The following is a 19,597-nucleotide window of genomic DNA, read 5'->3' as shown; positions in this document are numbered from 1 at the left end:
GTCACTACTGACACCTTATCAGCACGTAGGGATTGCTCCTCTCTGGGATAAACCATGAAGGGTAAAGCACCTCTCCTGAGGGCACATCCACTCCCCGGGCTGCAAGGAGCATCACCAGCTGCAGCTTGTTTATTCATCAGGTCAGAGAGATTTACTGGGTTCAGCCACAACTCACTTCTCAGGCTTCAACTTAGTACAGAATGAATAACTCTGTCACTGCTGTGTCTTCATTTAAAAAGCAAGTAATGATCTTGCTAAGCACCATGGCATTTTTCTAAAAAGCTGCACAAGTTAAAAAGTATTGATTCTGAAAATGTAAAATCTTCTCCATTATTATTTTGCTAACAGCCAAAATTGACCCTGAATTTTTTTTTATTGCCCAAGGCCATCTAGTGGTTTTCCCATGTTGATGAGTGTTGCAACATGACATTAGAGGAGGAACAGGGGCAGTATTCAAAAGCCACGGGAACTAATTCAAAATCATAATGTTTGATTAAAACCAAAAAAGAACGAGCTTGTTGTTTGGATTTTGTTTGGTTTGGGGTTGTTCTGGGGTCTGGGTTTTTTCTTTAACTTCTAAGTCCTTGATGTTAGTTCTTCCACTCTGCTTTCAAGACCCAAATCTTTCTAGGGGCCCTCTAGTCACCTTCACAAGCTTTCTCCTCAGTCAGAACAGGTAAAAGCTCAGGACACCCATGGCTAGCTGCCGGGGTGCCAAGAGCACTGGAGTCAGGGAGTCAGCTGGGAGGGTCCCTAGTTCTGGGAAAAATGCTGACCCTTGAGGTCAGATGACTGCAGATATCCCAGCCCACACAAGAGCTGAAATAGCTGCAGTGAGAGGAGCCTGACATGTCACCAGTGTCTCTGCCAACCACCAGCTGTGCCTGGCTCAGGCATGGGAGGAGGTCCAGTGCAGGCTCTTTATCCCTCTGTCTGTTAATTAGGAGCAGAGAGAATCTGGGGCTTCCTGTGAAACCTTCAGAGCTGTTTGATAGTTCTGTTGAAAAGTCCAAACATTTTCAAAAATATTCTGTATTGGGGAGTGATTCTTTTCTCTTTCAAAGCAAAACCTGAGTTACTGAGAGACTCTGTGGGTCACAGAATGTTTGGATTGGAAAAGTGCCCTTAAAGACCATCTTGTTCCAATCCCCCTGCCATTGGCAGGCTATCTTCCACTAAACCAAATGGTTCAAAGCCCCTTCCAGCCTGATCTTGAATGGGATGGGGCATCCACAACTTCTCTGGGCAGTCTGTTTCAGTGCCTCGCCACACTCTGAGTAAAGGATTTCTTCCTTATATCTGATCAAAACCGACCCTCTTTCAGTTTATAGCCATTCCCGCTTTTCCTTGGGAGCTCTCTGGCCCCTGACTACCTCAGAACTTGTCCAAAGTGACTATGTCTGCAGCATGCAAGTGCTTTAAAGCAAATACTTTCATTAGTCTCCTCAGAGCTTTTAAGTGTGTTATCACTATTTAAAAAAATATAGAAACCCAAATCCTTTGAGACAGTCTTGGCAATGTTTTACCATTCTGTCCTAGAGAAAAGAAAATTACAGATTTCTTCCTTCTGCTTCAAGGCCCATGAAATGGTAGCACGAGGTCAATAGAAGTAATTGTTGGCAGATTCAGATTGAATGTGAACCTGCCTTTGGAGGCTGTGGAGTGTTTGTCCTTGGCAGTATTCAAACCCCATGGACACAAACCCATGTAGCCTGCAGACTTTTGGTCTCCAGAGGTCCCATCTGTGACTCTTACCATGTCCACTTCAGAAATGCTGTCCAGACTTTCAACTTGGACATCCACCCCAACAGGAATTGCAGGGCCTAGGGAAAAAACATAGGAGTTGACGAAGTACAAACCTAGTGAGACAAAGCAGTCCTCTGACTTTACTATCTTACAGATAGAAATAGTTCCTCAGTCTTAAATAGAAACAACAGTAAGCCAATAGAAAGTATAAATGATTGGAATTTACAACAAAAATCTCCTAATAACAATTAAAATCAGTAATAAGACTGACCCAAGAATAATTTTCTCTTTTTATTGTGTTATCCTACATGTGTTCCTTCAAGATTTAAAAGCAACTTTAATTGTTTTTAGCTCTAGTGCTTGAGTCCAGGACTGGCAAGACAGATTACTGGAAGAGGATCCATTCACAGAGAGGCTAGAGGTGGCACAACTAAGGGAATGTGGCAGATTTTTCCTCACTTTTTGCTCTCCTTGCAGGCTAATAACATCCATGAAAGCTGTGTGCATTTGACTTTCACAAGACTCAGTGCTCAGCTGTGGAAAAGAAAGGGTGACAGGAGGGGATACATAGCAGGACACAGGCATGTGCCACTGAGCCTGAGGCTCCTGAGGGGAAGGGTCCAGCTGTGACCCCATGTAATAGGGATTCTGAACTTTTTTTCCCTCCTCCAGGCTTTGACCAGTCTCTCACATACCTCTGGCAATTACAGTCCAGGAGAGCTGTCAAATAAAATAATGCTCACATTTGTGAACTGCTGTGAAACTGAAATGTTTTTAAATTAATTGAACATGCTGGTATTTGGCATATTGAGCATTTAGTGATAAAATCTTCTTTCATCAGAGTATATAATGGTATCCTGGATTTGAATGACCATCTGTCAGCCAGAAAGGGTAGATAAATTACAACATTCTCTAATCCGATGGGCTGAAAGAAAGAGTGTTCTCCATCCATTTCCCTGAAAGCTTTGGTTGCTCTAGCACACAACCACCAAACTGTGAACAAGCATTAACACAGTCAAAATATTTTATTTTGGGTTATAATTGAGGTAAAAGCGGTACATCATTTGATTATGCACATGTATGGCCATACTAAGACAAAAACTTAGAATGTCCCACACTATCCAGGTATAAACATAAGGTGTATTTGCAGATTTTTATCAAAGGAAAGTATCACTGAGCAATAGGATTTAATATATTGCCTGTTAATCACATTTCCATGCCTTTGACTATGCTTTTTGCTCATCCAGAAGGCTATTTCACTGAACTTCCATTCCCCCGAGAGTGCCATGAATTCACAACTCAAAAGAATAGAAATTAGAAACAGAAGAGCCAATCTGCTTCTTCACTGCTCTAAATGTTACAGAATAAAGAAGTGACAGTGTAAAGCAGGAGCAGTGACAAAAGTGCATGTTTCATACCTCCAAAACCTGGTCTCATGCTGAAGTCATGGTCATCTATTCGCAGCAGCTGCTCTGATTTCGTCAGGGGAGATTTGGTGATGTCAGGGCTTCGTTTTAAGATTGGGCTACCAGGAGGAGAGAAGCACAGCTATGAGCCATGGGCAGTGCCTGTGAGAACACGCGCTTGTTTCACTCCATTTACTCCTCAGAACATCCACCCCTTAGAGCATGAGCCTGTGATTGTGGCAGTGGTTGGCAGAATGTCATTAAAAACTGATTCCTGCACTCAGCATGCAGTTTGGGCACCTGTGATAATTTTAGCACTGAGAAAACATTTGTTTGGTGGCTTTTTGTCCCTGTAAAATTCTCTCTGCAGTTTGGGGACAGTCATTAAAATGTGTGGGCTGGAGGAACAACATGTGTGAATAAGTGGAGAGGAGGAGGCATTCCTGACATTGAGTTATGATGGAGTGTGAGGCCAGGAATTAGGGAAACAATATATCAAATAAGCTACTGGCTGTTGCCCAGGAACAAAATGGAGACGATCTGGGAAGCAGGCCAGGAGGCAGGCCATTCCCTAACTTGGGATAAAATTATTAGCTTCTGCCCCAGATTTCCATCAAGGATAAAAAGCAGCATTACAGGCCTGGGAGGTCTCTGAGCATTAAAGAGCCTGGGAGGGTAATTCCAGAAGCTGTTGGAGCTGCACCGAATGCTGGACAGAGGAGGCTCTGATTCCCTTCCACACCAAAATGCAAACTGCTGTTCAGCGCCCCAGTGCTGTGGCTGGGATGGTGATGGCAGCAGCTCCTTGGTTGCTCCCTTGCGTAGGGGAAGCCTTTGCTGCCCTCAGAACCAGCCACTTGGGTGGCAGGAGGGCTCAAAAAAAGGAGGAAAGGTTTTGCTGGCTCTTGATTTTAGAAAAGGTGGCACACTCAGAGAGGCACTAATCTGAATATACGCAAGACAAGTAAGTAGTAAATTAAAGGAAAACCGGCTGACAAAGAACTTGATGAAGGAAAAGTTCCTGAGATAAAGTTTCTCATAAATGAGACCGCTTAGCCATGCTGGACTTTTCAAAGACTTGTTGAAAGTTGTACAAGAAGCCAACACAACAATCTCCCAACAGAGGCCAGCGGTGTTGACAGCGACTCCTCTCACAAATCCTTTATCCGGACTTCAAAGTATCTTAGAAAGATGCTTAGACTAAGTTCAATAATTGCTAAGAGGTTTGAGTTGTCTACCTCCATCAGTGAGTTCTAGTCATGAATTATCCCTCAGGCACTTTAAAAGCTGGCCCCTGCTTCTGCTTGAGGTTTAGTTCGGCCTCTGAAAGACCTGTGAGTGTACATTAGGGAAGGTTTACGCCTGTCCGAGGCAGAGGCCAGGGGCAAAGCAAACCTTTGAGAGCAGGTTTGACAGTTCTCAGAAAGCAAATCTTTGAAAGCAGGTTTGACAGCGCTCAGCAAGGTGCTTTCTCCCTGCCAGTGGCAGTGGGAAGAACTAGTGGCATGATGGAGAGCCCATGGAAGGGCTCTTGGAGGGAAGGAATCCAGAAGGGATTCTTGGAGGGAAGGCATCCACTGGCACGGCAGGGCAACACAAACTGCGCATGAGTGCCACAGGGAGCCTGAGGGGATGTGGCAACTGGCCGTGGCCTCACCCCCGAGCCCCGTGAGGGTGTCAGGCAGGAGGGCTTCCTCTGGGGCCTGCTGGACCCCGCTAATGGCTAACACCTACAGACAGCTGGTGAGGCAGAGTGGAAATTTTCCAGAGTAGAAATCTATTTTGATTTAGGTGAAATGTACATCTTTGAGTTAAGTCTGTAGCTTGCTGTTTAATCTGACTGCCAGTTCTTGCGAAGGACCTGTGCTTGGAGAGACTGCTTCAGCCAAAAGACAAGAAATAAGGGGAGGAGGGGCAGACAGAGCAGGGCAACCTGACCCAAGAGTTCTTTCTGATAAAGAAAAATTAGCAGCAAGAGTCACGCAAAATCAGTAAAACGAATATGTATGAAATTGTGAAATTGTATGCATATGTATTTGAGAGAGAGAGATAAAAGGGGATCTGGAGTTCCCAGAGGTACGCATGTCATTTTAGGAGATCGATTCCCACATGAGTCCAGCGCTGTAATAAACATACCGGCTTTACAACTTGCACAAAAGTTGTGAAGTTTGTTTGCTTCCACAAATCACTGGCTTTTCTGAGCGGGCCCCCCTCCCCTGCCCAGCCCAGCCACGGCCCGGGCCTGCAGCGGCCTCCTGAGGGCCCTGCTTACCTGCCCTGCTTGTGCGCCTCGCCGTGGGCTTCCCGTCGCTGCCGCTGCGGCCGGCTGCAGGAACAACGGGAAAAGGGAGAGCTGAGACAGGTGGGCACAGGCAGGCGGGAGAGGATGTCAGGAGGGAGGCACCGGATCCCTGCAGCTTTACCTTCTGTCACATGTGAGAAATGGTGCTTACCTCTTTTTGCAGCCTTTCACCAAAGGCGGGTGTCAGGCTGGGCATGGCAGAGGATGGGGAGGATAGGGATGCTCGGGCTCACAGTGGAGACAAGGTAAAAATTATTTTTGTAGGGTGGGACACCTCTCTTTTTGACTGTCTGGCAAAGTACCCAAGCAGGCAGCTCAGGTCCCACCTGCCCAGCCTTGGCTGGCAGCACCAGGGGCTTTGGAGACAGCAGCTACCCTTGGGGGCACAACCATTACACCTGCAGACCAGAGTATGTTCACTGTCTGTTCACAAGAAAAGATTTTCAAATTATTTTGGAGGGGGGTGGGGGGGAAGAAAAAAAGCCAAAAAATTGTTTCTGGCTTCATACCTCTCCCATCTGGCTGTCAAGAAAGGTCTTCTCAGGTCTTTGGCCAATATTTTATCATTAAAGGCAAGAATATTGCTTTTGGCCATGTAAGTGCTAGCTTGAGGAAAAGTAACATTTTAAACAATTAACAGTTCTAAGTCATCTTTAACTAAAAGTAAAAAAATTAGCTTCTCTCTGTAATAAACACTAACTCAAATCAACTCTGCTAATGAGGCTTTTTGCCCATTAGCATACATTTCAAATCCCTCTGTAGAGACTTAGAATGGCAAAACTCTTTTTGCAGTAATGGTTGACAGCACCTGAGCACCATTGTCCCTTTGGTGTGTAGTGGAGGAAGCCCAGGCCTTGTGAGACAGTTCTTTTCTGGGCTGGGAGCATTCAAAAATCCAATAATATGGGAGGGAAATTCATCCTGCTGCTGCCACAGAGAAGCAGACAACCCGGTCAGGAATGGGCACATGGGGCTGTAGTACTGACTCACCCTGAAGTGAAGAACTGGAAGAGTAGGAATTTTTTTTCCAGGATCTACTCTGTGTTTCCCAGAGGAATTCTAGGAATAAGTGCACAGGCAGATGAGTGTTTGGGGGAGTCTTTGGGACATGCAACACCACTGCCATTAAAAGAAGCAGCTTCTGTGGCATTGCTTGGACCTGGGCATCACAAAGCAAAGCACTTGCAAATGCAAAATGTACTTTGTGGGGCCTTCTGCCTTCTGAGACACTGTGATATGTCTCACTGCTGCCTGCTTCTCATCTGCTGGCTGTCAGGAAATAACTTCTTGTGTTTTGGGGATAAGCAGATTCTGGCAACAAGCTGACCTATTTACATGACTTTAAGTGCCCTAGTAAACTCTTGGCTGTTCAGGAATAATGCTGGTATTTGAACAGGGATGAAGCAGGCCATGTTCTTGCAATTTTTAATTTTCATTTCCCTTGTAGGTCTTATCTAATGCTTCATGGTGGCCCTGTCCCTATTCTGCTTGTCAAGGGAGACTTCAAGGCATGACCATCAAGGATTTGTGGACAACTCATCCCCGTCCTCTGCACTCAGCAACCCTGGGTGCTTCCTTTTATTTCCTCCAGGTGTTCCTCGCTCTCCTCTAAAGTTAACTTTATTTCCCTGCCACAGACAAGCATAAAATATCCCCCATGCTCCATCCACTGCAGAGTACTGTGTTCATTTGAGCTTTGGTTTGGGTATTTTGCTTCTTTTTGCCAGTCCTGTTCCCCTTGCCACAGCTCTGTGGCAGCAAAACATTTTTACCTGTTACCCTGTTACTCCAGTTTGAAGCCCCATTTCTTTCTACTCAGTAAATACCTTTTCTGTTCTGGTTCCTGGGGAGTCCTCTGCTGGCTCAGGGATCAATGGCAGCTCCATCGTGGCACCCCATTACCCTGCCTGTCTGGGCTGTGAATCAATGGAAAGCTGCTGTGGCTTCTGCTGTTGCTGGGTGTTTGTGGCTGACAGCCTCAGCCAGGAGATTCAGCCAGACATTGTGCACAGATTGCTCAGCTCAACTGCCTGTGAGTGTCCCTCCTGCTTTCACTGGGATGACAGGCTCCTTAAAACTAAACAATCATTCCTCAGGTAAAATACACTGAATAATGAACAACCCTTTTTTTTCCTCCCCCACAATGTTAATACTTATCTCCTAGCAGCTACAATGCCAAAAGGCATTTCATGTCTCATGAAGGTCACGGAGCTGCTTTGTGAAAAAGCAACAACTGGAGCAGAGTGGCATTTACTCACAGCGCTCCCTGTGCATGGCTGGAGTAGCTCTCGGGCCCCTGATGGCAGCTGGGGTGATGCAAGCTCTTCAAAGTCCTTGTTATTGCCCCAGATGTACCCCCTGCTTCAAGGGATCTTGAGATGCCTCTGCCCCAGAGGCTGAGGCTTGCTGGGGCTGGGAGGCAATGACGTGGCTGAAGTGTAGGATAGCTGGGGAAGAAAATCAGCCAACCCAGATTTTGATCACTACTGCTACAGACACAAGGCAAAAGGCAGTTACCCTTTTTGTATTTTAAAGCATGATGTTTCCTATCGCTCTAATAGTCACTCCAACACAGCAAAAAGGGTTGCAGGGTTAGGGTTAACAGTGTCTAATTTCCAGAAGAAACAGTCCAACCCTGACATCTAAAGTTCCCAGCAAGCATTTCCAAATGCCCAACTTCACAGGACATGTGCCAGAGGAATGTCAGGCCCACACTTAAAATGTGCACCAGAAATCCCACAGTGTTCTTCATTCTTCATCTTGGAAATAAGAGCTTTTGGAAGCAACCAAAACAAATGTGTGAGAGGTCTTTACCCATGGTAGCATTTTAGTTTGCAATTACTTCTGCAACATACATTTCCCACATACAATCTCACAGATCAGCCAATCCACAGACCTCCTTACCACAGATGGAAGGCAACGGGGGATATGGAGGATTGTTGTGCCAATTTCCAGCAGGACTTGTAATTGGAAAGTAAAGAAAGTGATACAAGTCCCTTGTGCCCTCCAGCCATGCCATGGCACTCAGCTCTGGGCCCCTCATCCCTGAGTGAGCAGGGTGGGCAGCTTGTGCTGGGCCTCCATCCTGCACCTGCTGTGCTGCACACACCTCATGCCATGATGGGCAGGGGAGTGCCAGCACCCACGTTCTGCTTGGTCTTCCCATCAAATTACATCTGGGCAAGGCAGGAGAGGGCAGTGGAGGCAGCACAAATCCCTGTGGGGAGCAAAGTCTTGGCAGGATGAACATAGGATTGACAAAGGTGTATTGGTTAGATCTGTTAAAAGTGTAAAAATCTTATTAAATACCTATTAAATGCCTACATATTTGGCTTTGATCTCCCTGTTTTATGACCAGTTAGTGACTGGGGTTCATACGACATCAGCATCCTGTTAAAGGCCAAAACCAGACTGGAGAATGGTTTGGGGAATGGGGGAGAAGCAAAAAGGAATTGGGGGTTGTAGGCACAACATACAGGAAGTTCCTGCAGGGAAAAAGTAGGAGAGAGACAAAGGGAGCTGGGATCTGCAACAACACCTGTGCTTTGGGTGAGACTGAGGAGAAAAGAGGCTGGATGGGCAGAGGTGGGGAGAGAAGATAAACATTGGGTAATGATAGAAGATATCAGAAGGAGCAGAGAAGAGAAGAGGCATCAGACTCAAACAGTGCCTCATCATTTTGTGGGATGACTCCTGCGGCAAAGAGAGCCTGGACAGTCCTTCATGAGTAGTGGTGTCCCCTCACCACACAGAGTGGTGCTGGACAGAGATAATGTCCAGCTCCTGTAGACATGTGAGCCTTGCTGGGCTAAAGAACTTCCCAGCCTGTGTTCCAAAGGAAAAAAGAGTGCTTGGAGTGGGGAGTTCACAGAAAGTTCCTCCATAGAATGCCTTATGACTTGCAAATGAATTGGGAAGGCTTCTCAGCAAGCAGGAGATGCTGGTGGATAGGTGGTGCAGCAGGTCCAGGTGAAGACTGAGAAGTCATCCAGAGCCCAGAGAAGAGCTTTGCAGGGGGAGGAAAAGTGAGGCAGCTAAATGGGAAGAAAACCCACCCAGCACCTGAGGGAGAAAAGAGCAAAATTGAAATGGGAGGAAGCTGCTTTTACCTGGTGACATGCACTTCACCAGACATGATCCACTGTGCAACATTAATTACCCAGGGATAAGGTAGGATAGAAACCCACTAATTTGTACTCAAATTGAGAGACATGCAAAACCATGAGCTATAAACAAGACTCTAAGAACTGAGGAAAATTTATTATGACATGTTTTTTGGGGGTTTTTTTTTGCATTTGTCAAGCCCTTATTTGTAATTATTTTGGACTATGTGTCTTTATGATTAGTAGGTTTAAAGGTTGTGAAGAAAGGTGATACATTGCTATCATAATATATATTGTTAAATATATGAAAAGAAAGGGGGAAATAGCGCTATTTTTGGTCTTTACATTATGAAGTCTGAGAAACTGTGGGATTCAGAGCTCTTCTACCATCTTTTTTTTTGAGTGATACAGAAAATTCAATGAGACCCCCATTTTAATCCATTTTTACTTGAATACAGGTTGGTCTCAGAATCCAAAATAAGCAGGAGACATTCATACACCCTTTAAAAGTTGCACTTCTTCTGCTCTTTGCCTGGACATAAACACTGACTAAAGAAAAAAGGGAACATACATACACATATTGATAACTCACAGAAAAGTTGTGCCACCTGAGGTCTTGACACTGAACCTGATATTGCAAAAGTGGAAGTGCCCCTATGTTGCAGCAATTGCATCCAGTGCATGGGTGTTTGTTGAGTTTGGTGTTCCGTATGTTGAAAGGAAGAACTGGAGGAAGCAGAAGGTCCATCCTGCCAGCTAGGAGGAGGCAGGCATGGTGCCAGCACTCAGCCAAGTAAGAAAGAGCAGCAGATTCAGGGAAGGGGAGAACTAATGAGGCAATGCAGAACATGTGAAAAGGTTTCATATCTGACCCAGTCTCAGAAGAAAAGCTGACTTGCAAGCACAGTGTAGATCTGGGAAGGGCATTTTAAGGAGTATTTAGATAGTTGGAGGTATTTAAGTCAGCAGAGGCTGATGTCATTACCCCAGGAGCAGTGGGAGTACCAGCTGCTGCAGACTCTGGGCTGTAAGCCACCTCCTCCAAGGACTCCTCAGAGGTGGGTGATGCCCCTGGGAGAGCGTGAGGGTGAAACAATACCTGGTTTTAAGAAGGGTACAAAAGAAGGAGTTTGGAGCTTTGGGATCTGAAAATAAATGGTGACAAACTCAAGTGATCCATTGGTTTGCCCCGCCCCCCACCCCAGGGAATAATGAGATTATAAAGATCAGTCAATGTGAATCTTTGCAATAATTGACGTCAAACCAGTCTGATGTCCTGTCTGATGGTGTAACTGGCTGCCTTAGTGTAAGCAGGAGGAAAAGTAGATTTAAGTGAGGTTTTTAATATTTCATTACTAAACAAGGGAAACAGGGTTGAGATGAAGCTGTGACTTTGAACATGTCTGAAGTACCCGGGCTAATGTAATGTCATAAATTTGCTGCTGCTGAGAGACACGAAACAACATTTCACAGATTTCATCCTGGAAACAGCTGGTCAATGTTTTCAATAGCAGGACAGATGACAGAACTATAAAACTCAGGCATGAGGGCATGCTTGAAAGAGAAACAGGCATTTGGGGATCTAGGGTCCCAGTTCAAAGCCACAATGTGTTAGAGAAAAGGTCTGATGCCTATACGACAAACTGCAAGAAAAGATAGCACTAAGAACTGTGTGGAATATGGAGAAATAAATGTATAAATGATGAATGGGGAATAAGTAGGCAAAAAAATTTGAATTGTAATAGCATAGAAGAGAAAAAGCATAATAGTAAAAATTCTGCTGTTGGGGCAACGTTAAGAAACATTCATCTTGGCACAGCACCAGAGATAGATTTAAAGTAAATGGATTGAACAGTAACAAGTCAACAGGCTTTTACCCAGAAGAAAGCCAAGTAATAAACTGTTGAATCAATAGTCATTGGGGACACAGGACTGGACGGTGGCAGCTTTCAACTTCTTTGGGACTCTAAAAAGCTACTGACTGTTCCACTGGACTAATTAGCTACAAAGATAGCAAAAACCACCAAAAGTAGACACCAGATAAATACAGTATGTATTGAAGAAGCGTTTTCTTGAAGGATATTATGCCCTTTAGAACTATGGAAACATTTAATTTGTTAAAGACCTTTAAAAATTATCAAGTCCAACCATCAACCTAGGACCACCACCATGTTCCACATTAAACCATGACCTCAAATGCCATATCCACGTTTTTTGAACATTTCCAGAGATGGTGACTCCACTGCTTCCCTGGGAAGCCTGTTTCAATGCTTCCCAACCCTTCCCATGAAAATATTTTTCCTAAAATCTAATCTAAACCTCTCCTGGTGCAACTTGAGGCCATTTCCTCTTGTCCTGTACTAGTTAACTAAGAGCAGAGACTGATGCCCACCTCACTACAACCTCCTTTCATGGAATTGTTGTAAAATAATGGCCTTCTCTAAAAAGTTAGTGGCCTTGTAGACAAGAGTAATCAAGATCACACATTGTAACACAAATTCCAAAGGAATATTCATAGGGTCTTCTTGTAAAGAAATCAGAAGTCAGAAAGAAGTTCCCCACAAGTGAATGGTTACAAAACATGAAACAGAGGAATTATGCAGAGTTTTTACCATGAAGAACATTTCCCAGTGTAGTCCCATGATACCCATGATAGGATCATTGTTGCTCAATAGCTTTATAAATTATTTTGGATAAAAGAGTAATTACTGGAAACAATATTTACTGAGGATATGTAACTATTCAAGGTAGTTAAAATCAGAGCTTTGGGTGGAGAATTGCAGCAGATTCTCATGACTTCAGAAAAATTCAGTGCTAGCAAATTCAGAAAAGTGTACATTGATTTCTACTTTGTATTTTTAACTTTTTCCATTGTGCTTTCAGAAATGATGTCAAAATAGTGATGGCCTCCAAACCAACTGCTACTGCTAAAGAAGTGTCATTGTGGTATTTCTGGGTAAACATCAGCTTAATGCTGCACAGTGCGCAAGAGGACAAACAATGGTTCAGCATTCTTGGGAACAGAGCAGCAAACCAGGCAGAAGGCATTTAAACGGTGTTAGCAACACCAAGGCATGTCCACATCTCACATATCCAATGTCCATAGCTAGAAAAAATAGCAGAGTAAGAGGAGATATTTTGGAGGTGAATAAGCCTTCCAGGCAGGCAGAGCAGGGCTCTCAGAGTGGGAAAGGAGGAGTTGGCCAAGTGATAATGGTGCGAGCATATGAATTCAGGAGTAGCTTGGTGCAAGTGGGCAGGAATCTGTCGCTCAAGACTTTCCACAATGCATAGCAAGGAAAAGAAATTTGACAGGAAGTACATAAACATGGCATCACACTGTGAAATTCACTCTGAAATCTGTGAGTGCTTTCACAGAAGTGAGTTTGGAAGGTGACTGAGCATATTTTAGAAGAAAAACCATCACCATTTCAGATGCGAACTCAACTCTGCAATGAGGAAATCAATTTGTATGCACTCAGGAGGGAAGAAATTACCTTGCAGCATCTTCAAATTGGTTATGGGGTTTTTTTTTTGGCTAGGCTTCACACAGCCTGTTATGTCTCCTCACAACAGCTCATAAAACACATTGTAGTAATGGTGGGCCAGAAGAAAACATGAAGCTGCTGATCCTGAGCAAGCTGCAATGTTACCTGGAGCTTCTGTCATTAGGGGCCAAGTAAGGTTGCAGAGTACTTGGGTGTATGAACATGGCTACAGAAGTGCCAGTAGAGGCTGCTCTGCCACCAATGAAACTAATAAAGTTAGGAAGCTGTGTGGCACATAGACCTGAGGCAAATTCTAGAAGGGATGAAAGGAGGCTGGTTATAATGATGAAAGTAGAAAATAGAGTTTTCACAGCATCATCACTTGCTATGAGAAGCAGAGGGGGACACTTCTGGCTGGTCCAAGAAAAGGAGCCATGCACAATTGAAATTTCTTGAAAGAACAACAGGGGTGAAAAGGCAAATGAGAAAAAGAGCAAAGCACTAATAAAAGATAAGCTAATATATTACAAGATGAAGAGGAGCATGGTTGGAAGGAAGACAAGGCTTTGAAGTAAGCCACAAAGTAATATGAAGTTGAAAGCAACAGAGTAAATCTTGGCAGATTTGTGTGACAAGGGCAAGGGATGTGGGGAAAAAAAAATAGGTAGGTGAAGCAGAGGGCAAAGAAAGGGATAAAAAAAAAAAAAGAGAAACAGTTTGTTGAAGAAGAGGAGAAACCTTGAATGAGGGAAAGAAAAGGAGTGAAGGAGATGAAGAAAAAAGGAGGAAAGGGGAAGGCAAGTTACTAACTGGGGAGATGGAGAGACACCACTTGCATAGGTCTGAAGTTCACACTGGCCTCTTGCTCTCCTGAGACCCAGCTCTGCTGGAGCAAGTGGTGTCCAGGCATAACTCAAAGTGATCCCAGAAATCAATGCCTTGGGAGCTGTGGGCTCACTGCATCTGGCTCACCACTGATAATGTGGCAATGCCTTCACAGGCATTTTACAGTCTTACCATGCACTCCACAAGTGTGATCTAAAGACAGCTTGCATTAGCAAGATTTGTTTATTTGGAGATAAAAGTGAGGCAAAATTATTGGTCAGGTAATGGTAGAGGCATGACTAACAACACGAAGTGAGCCTCAGGTAAGGTTAAACAAACATGATCTCTAGATCTTTTACAGTGGCATCTCTTCTGTGGAGAGCTGTTTGTCTGAAAGGTGGTTTTAATGCTGTCCAGGGAGATTTTAGTGTTAAAAGAGATTTTTTTCCCCCCAGCAGTTAGCTCTGGCAGAAAAACATGGCTCAGCTCCAGGACAGTTCTTTCCCTGTTGCTCATCCTCTCTAGTAGATTCTTCTAGTCTCATTAGCAGCACAGGCTTTGGCCCATTTGTTGGCACAATGATGTTTTGACTTTTAGTGAGCTTTTGCATCATTCTAGTGACCCCCCCCCCCCCCCCGCCCCGAAGCCTGGTGGCTTTCCAAGAGCCTGAGCAGTTGGGAAAACAGCAGACAGCTCTCTTGCCAGTGCTCCAGAACTCAGCTCCTTTCTGTAGGAGTTTTGGCACCCTGAGCCCAACAGGCAGAAAAAGCCTTGCAATCCCTGCAGGTTTTGCACATGGCTGACTGCAAACTGTGAACAGATCTGCAAGGTGAGAAAGCTTTTATTTTTATATTGCTGCTCTTTGAAGTGAAATTCCTTTGAGGTGATTTGTCCTGGAGATTAGCAAAAATAAGTAGTTGAGTCTTTGACTGGCACACAGACATTTTTACAGTGAATTATAATATTTGAGGGCTCTGTAGTAAGTCCCATGCAATAAAGCTATCTACTATGTTGCTTTCACTGTGACTGTCTGCATACTTTGACCTAGATTGATTTGCCATTTTCTTGTCACACTATGTCCTAAAGCCTCAGCAGCTTTATCTAAGGAATTATTTGGGACCTTTTTCAAAATTCATGTTATGCAAACCCAGTCCTCATAAGACTGTGGTGCATGCATGGACTCTCATGGGCAAAACCTCTCCTGTCTGCTCACTCTTCTTCACAGCCCTTGTGTCTCATGCTAGAATGGGGTACCTGCAGTGAAAAATATTGTGACAGAGAAGGTGTCTGACCTGCAGCTCCCCGTGTACTCCACTCACCATATCTCTAGAATGTGAAGGCTGTGGATGTGAGCTCAGCTGGATCTGGGCAGGTGAAAAGAGAAGCCCTGGAGCTGAAAACTGCAGATCCAGTGGTGAGTTTTAATTTGAAAGCAGAGTTCAGCGCAAGTGAGTCTCACCTGGGAGAAACTGACACATCATCTAAAGAAACGAGCTAAAAGCCTGTGTATTCCTCCGTCAGCTGCACCATGGCAATCAGGAGCAAAGCTGGACACGACTGTCAGGGACAGCAGGATGCTGGCAGGTCTTTACAGCAGGTGCCTCTGCCATGTGCCAACACCGGTGGCTGGCCCTGAGCCCTGGCACTAGGGCAAGAGGATGATCTTGTTGTTCTGTAGGGATTCTGGGGGTTAGGGAGGTCATGGGTGCAAATCAACCCATTCTGAGCATCCTGTGATGGTGTGGAGACAGCCTTTTCCATGTCAAATAGATTTTCCCATTAATCTCCACTGAGGCCTTTGTCTTTCTTCAGAAGGAAAGGCTGCAGTGGAGGGATGGATTTCCATCCTGGTCCTTACCACAAGCCTTAAGGAGCAAGAAACAAGAGTGTTTAGAGAGGAGTAAATAGGTCAATTACTCTAACTTCTCCTCCTCCATTCAGAGCTGGGTGTTGAAGGGAGGGGGAAACAGAGTCAAATCCAAAATGTTCAGGAGTAATGTTCTCTGCAAGTTTTTCGGATGTAATATACCATCCTCTCTTGCTGCAGAGGTTGTTACCGTCCTCTGGATCCTTTTGAATCCAGGATCTAACTCTGTGATGGAAAAAGGCATGGACTTTGATTGAAAGTGCCAAGGAATCATGGCTACTTCAAAACTGTTTTACATAACCAGCATCTTAACCAGCATCTTAACATAAGAGCAAAGAGGCTTGGCTGGACTTCTGAGATGAGGTGTTCTGCCATACACAGATGCCTGGTAGTGTTGGGCAAGCATGATCTTCCACTGGGAGATCCTGACAGCAGTCCCAGAAGGTCAGGGGATTACCTCTGCATACAGCACCTGCTGGAGGGCTGTATACTGCACCTAGTCCTGATGTCAATCCTGAAAAAGCAGTGAAGGGACAGAGGAAAACAGCCAAATGGCCAGGTCAAAGCTTGGGAAACATTCCACACTGAGAAATGCAAGAAGCCTTATCTCCTAAATGTAAGCAGAGATGAATGGAGGCTTGGTACCCCTGCAATTACCTTGATGGAGAGGAGACAAGGTAGCACAGAACAGGACCAAACAGATGGAAGCCAGAGTTAAAAAATACTTGCAATCCTTTTCTGAATTTGACATTGAAGATTAGGGGTTTGGTGCAGAAGGGTTTGTTGTTGGTGCTTAGGAAGAAATCCTAAGGTCCTATGGTCATCCTATGGATGGCCATAATAATCTTTTTTTACCTTACATGGGTGTCTCACAGGCTGTGCCATCACAGGGCAAAGTGGGCACTGTGCTGGGCACGACACTGCTGATGGACAGCCAACCCTACAGCCACAGGCCAGCTTTGCTCCTCTCCCCATCAGCTCTCCTCAACATCACTGTGCCCTACTGAGGAAAAAACAGGCCAGAAATGCCCTCCCAGGCCAGTGAGGTCATGCTGGGAGGGCAGTGGAGCCAATTCTCCAGAGCCACACCACCTCAGGGCGTTCTGATGGGCTAATCCTGGAACAATTACACCTCATATACAACGTATAGGGGAAGGGGCAGCTCCTGCATTTACTAAATAGGTATTTCTTTTCCATTTTCACACCTTTTTAACACTTTTCTGCTTTGATTAGTTATATTGTCACTTCATTGCACTGACACTCTTGAGCATTTAGTGCAGTATAGAGCTTTCCCTAAAGATGATAAGCAAGAAAATGGCTGTGTGTGCACGTTCCTCTCGTCTGGATGCTTCCCAGGTCACACGGTGGCACCTTGCTTTTCACCCCCTTCATTTGCTACAGCCAACACATCACCTCTGCTGTCACTGTCGTGAAGCCTCAACAAAAGAAGGGATTTTGTGCATGTCTCGTACCCATACTGGCTCTGGTAATGCATCCCCTGGGGGCTGGTCATGAAGAGAGCACTGCATCCATTTTGCCAGCTATACCTCCATGGAGGTGGTGTCACTGCTGAAGCCACTTCCTCTGTATGAAATGGTCCATGGATGCCCAAGTACTGATCAGGACACTGCAGTCACTCTGGAAGGTGCCTCTCACCTGCTACAAGGGGCTGTAGGAAAATAAGCACTTTCCATCCCTTCCACCTTTCAGCTGTTTTTTCTGAAGGCTAATAGGAGTTGTTTGAATTCCTCAGGACTGTGACATTCCTGCATTTCCATCCCTATACACTTTACAGTATGGATGATACAGAGTCTTTACAGAACAGCACTACAGTAAAGCAGAGACAACACAGGTTCAGTCTGTCACAAGCAACAGTACACAGCATTTAAATAAAATTAAATGTGTCAGCTATATTCTTACATAAAAAAAGAAAAAGTATTATTTTCCTCCAGGTGTAACTTGTTTTGTGCCTGAGCATAAAAATTCTCACACAAAGTTCCAACTATTTCCCAAATAGAATATAAATAATCAGAACTCAGTTGTAGCAAAAACCCTTCCTCAACTCAAATCCTCCTAAAATGGCTGTCTACAAGATAGTGGGAGCAAAATATCACATTGTCTTTTTGTAAGAGAGAAAGAGAGAGTGAGAGAAAGAATAGGCAATGTTTTAGATAATTCTAGCATATTAATACAATATACTGAATGTTCTTTCTGTTTCTTCTGATAACCGTGATAACCGACCATTGCCTTGCTGAGACTTTATTTTTTCCTTTTAAAAGGTCTATAAAACAAATAACATGGGAACAAAAAAACCAAATTCTGAATATTTTAATCTGAAAACTCAAGTCCATCTAATCTTTAGTGAATGCAACAATTCTCATGGACCTAAATTTCATTTTCACTTTCATGTAAATATTCTATCACATTTAACTACCATTAATATAAATGCCTGGTTTTTTGTACCATTTCAAACTTTGAGACACTTCAGAAAACTATTTTTTTTAAAGAAACAGTGATTTTGACAGTATAAAATGCATTAAAACTTACTCATTGGCAAAAGAAATGACAGAAAATATTTTTGCCTGAGAGATCACAGTCCACAAATACAAGCTCAAATTATCTCTTAGTAATTTTATCATCACCCAAAACATTACATTTATCCAAACTGTAGCTGCTTGAATATAAAAACATGAGACTCACCTGCCTTTTTTGTATACCTCATGTATTTCTTTTCCTTGTCGGTGGGTTCTGCATTCAGTGGATAAAATCCATCCCCACAGCAGGAGGAAGATGCTAAAATGCATTTTATGGACAGTCAACATGTTACCTGAAGGTCTAGTATCCAGAAATAGTCCATACAAGAAAAAGAAAATCTAAATGTAGATCCTGTTTCTCTTTTTAAGACATTATCGGTCTGATCGTTATTGGAAGGATGTTTACTCATACAAAAAATCATCCTGCAGTATTTAATCTGGACAGTGGGGAAAGCAATTTCCACTAAACCTATAAATCCTTCTACGTCAGATGGCAGGGATTTTCTAGCACTGGTGAATTCACGTATTCTCAGACAACAATTATTTTTAGTCCAAACAGGCTATTTTATTAATTGGTTTAAATTGAACCCTGTTTAAATACCTGTGGCACATATACATATATATTTCTGCCTTGTTAAGTGAAGTAGTGCATTTGTTCAGCTAGATGTCATTGGTAATTCTTTAATCACAAAACTTATCTGTGTAGCAGTAATGTTTGTTACAAGCATTGCAATAAATTGAAAAGTATTAATAAAGATATATCAATTTGCAGAGAAAAAAAAAATTATTTAGCTCTACGAGCAGCATTTGATCCTGTGTGTTCTACATTACTTTAGCATCCAGTGGTGCTGTGGCCAGAGTGGTCGGTGCTTTCACGACTTGTGCTCAGCTGAGCACCATGTCTGGAAAGTATCCAGTGCTCAGAGGAACAGAGGAACAGGGAAGGACAGAATGGGAGAGATGCCTCTGCCCTCTGCACAGGGATGTTGGAGCCATCCTGCTGAAATCGAGCAGCAAACACCCACCAGAGCTGCAGGAGAACTTGGGGGCCTGGTGTGTCAGGTCTCATGTGGCTGGCAAGATCCTCATTTGTGGTAAAGAAAATAAAATGGTGTGGGCAGAAATAGGACAGTCGAGCCAGCCCCACTGCCCATCAGTTTGGAGCTCACACCCTCCCTGCACAGCTCCATGTTCACTCTCCTTCTCCTCTGGGCCCCTCCCCAAGGCTTCACAGCTTTGGTTCTTACTTGTGCCTTCTCATGGAGAATTCACCTGTGTCCTGCTGACACTTCCAGCCTTGTCATACCCCTTTGCTGACAAGGCTCT

General features: G+C 44.1%; 1 protein-coding gene across 1 annotated transcript in view; it reads right to left on the bottom strand.

Annotated features, from left to right (window-relative positions):
- The window catches only part of GABRR1 (gamma-aminobutyric acid type A receptor subunit rho1), a 30,286-nt gene extending 11,624 nt beyond the window's left edge, over positions 1 to 18,662 (bottom strand). Inside the window, exons 1-4 of the mRNA XM_054279590.1 lie at positions 18,438 to 18,662; positions 5,425 to 5,478; positions 3,165 to 3,271; positions 1,756 to 1,823 (exon numbers count right to left, since the gene is read on the bottom strand). Of these exons, the coding sequence (XP_054135565.1) occupies positions 1,756 to 1,823; positions 3,165 to 3,271; positions 5,425 to 5,478; positions 18,438 to 18,559 (351 nt within the window). The 5' untranslated portion in view covers positions 18,560 to 18,662. The remainder of the gene's footprint in view (positions 1 to 1,755; positions 1,824 to 3,164; positions 3,272 to 5,424; positions 5,479 to 18,437) is intronic.
- Positions 18,663 to 19,597: the final 935 nt, after the last annotated feature.

This window comes from Melozone crissalis, unplaced genomic scaffold (assembly GCF_028551555.1).
Source record: "Melozone crissalis strain CALT ecotype California unplaced genomic scaffold, PUWL_Pcris_2 ptg000027l_1, whole genome shotgun sequence".
Classification (NCBI taxonomy): domain Eukaryota; kingdom Metazoa; phylum Chordata; class Aves; order Passeriformes; family Passerellidae; genus Melozone; species Melozone crissalis.
Note: the sequence above shows the minus strand (reverse complement) of the source record. Positions and strands in the feature narration are given on the sequence as shown.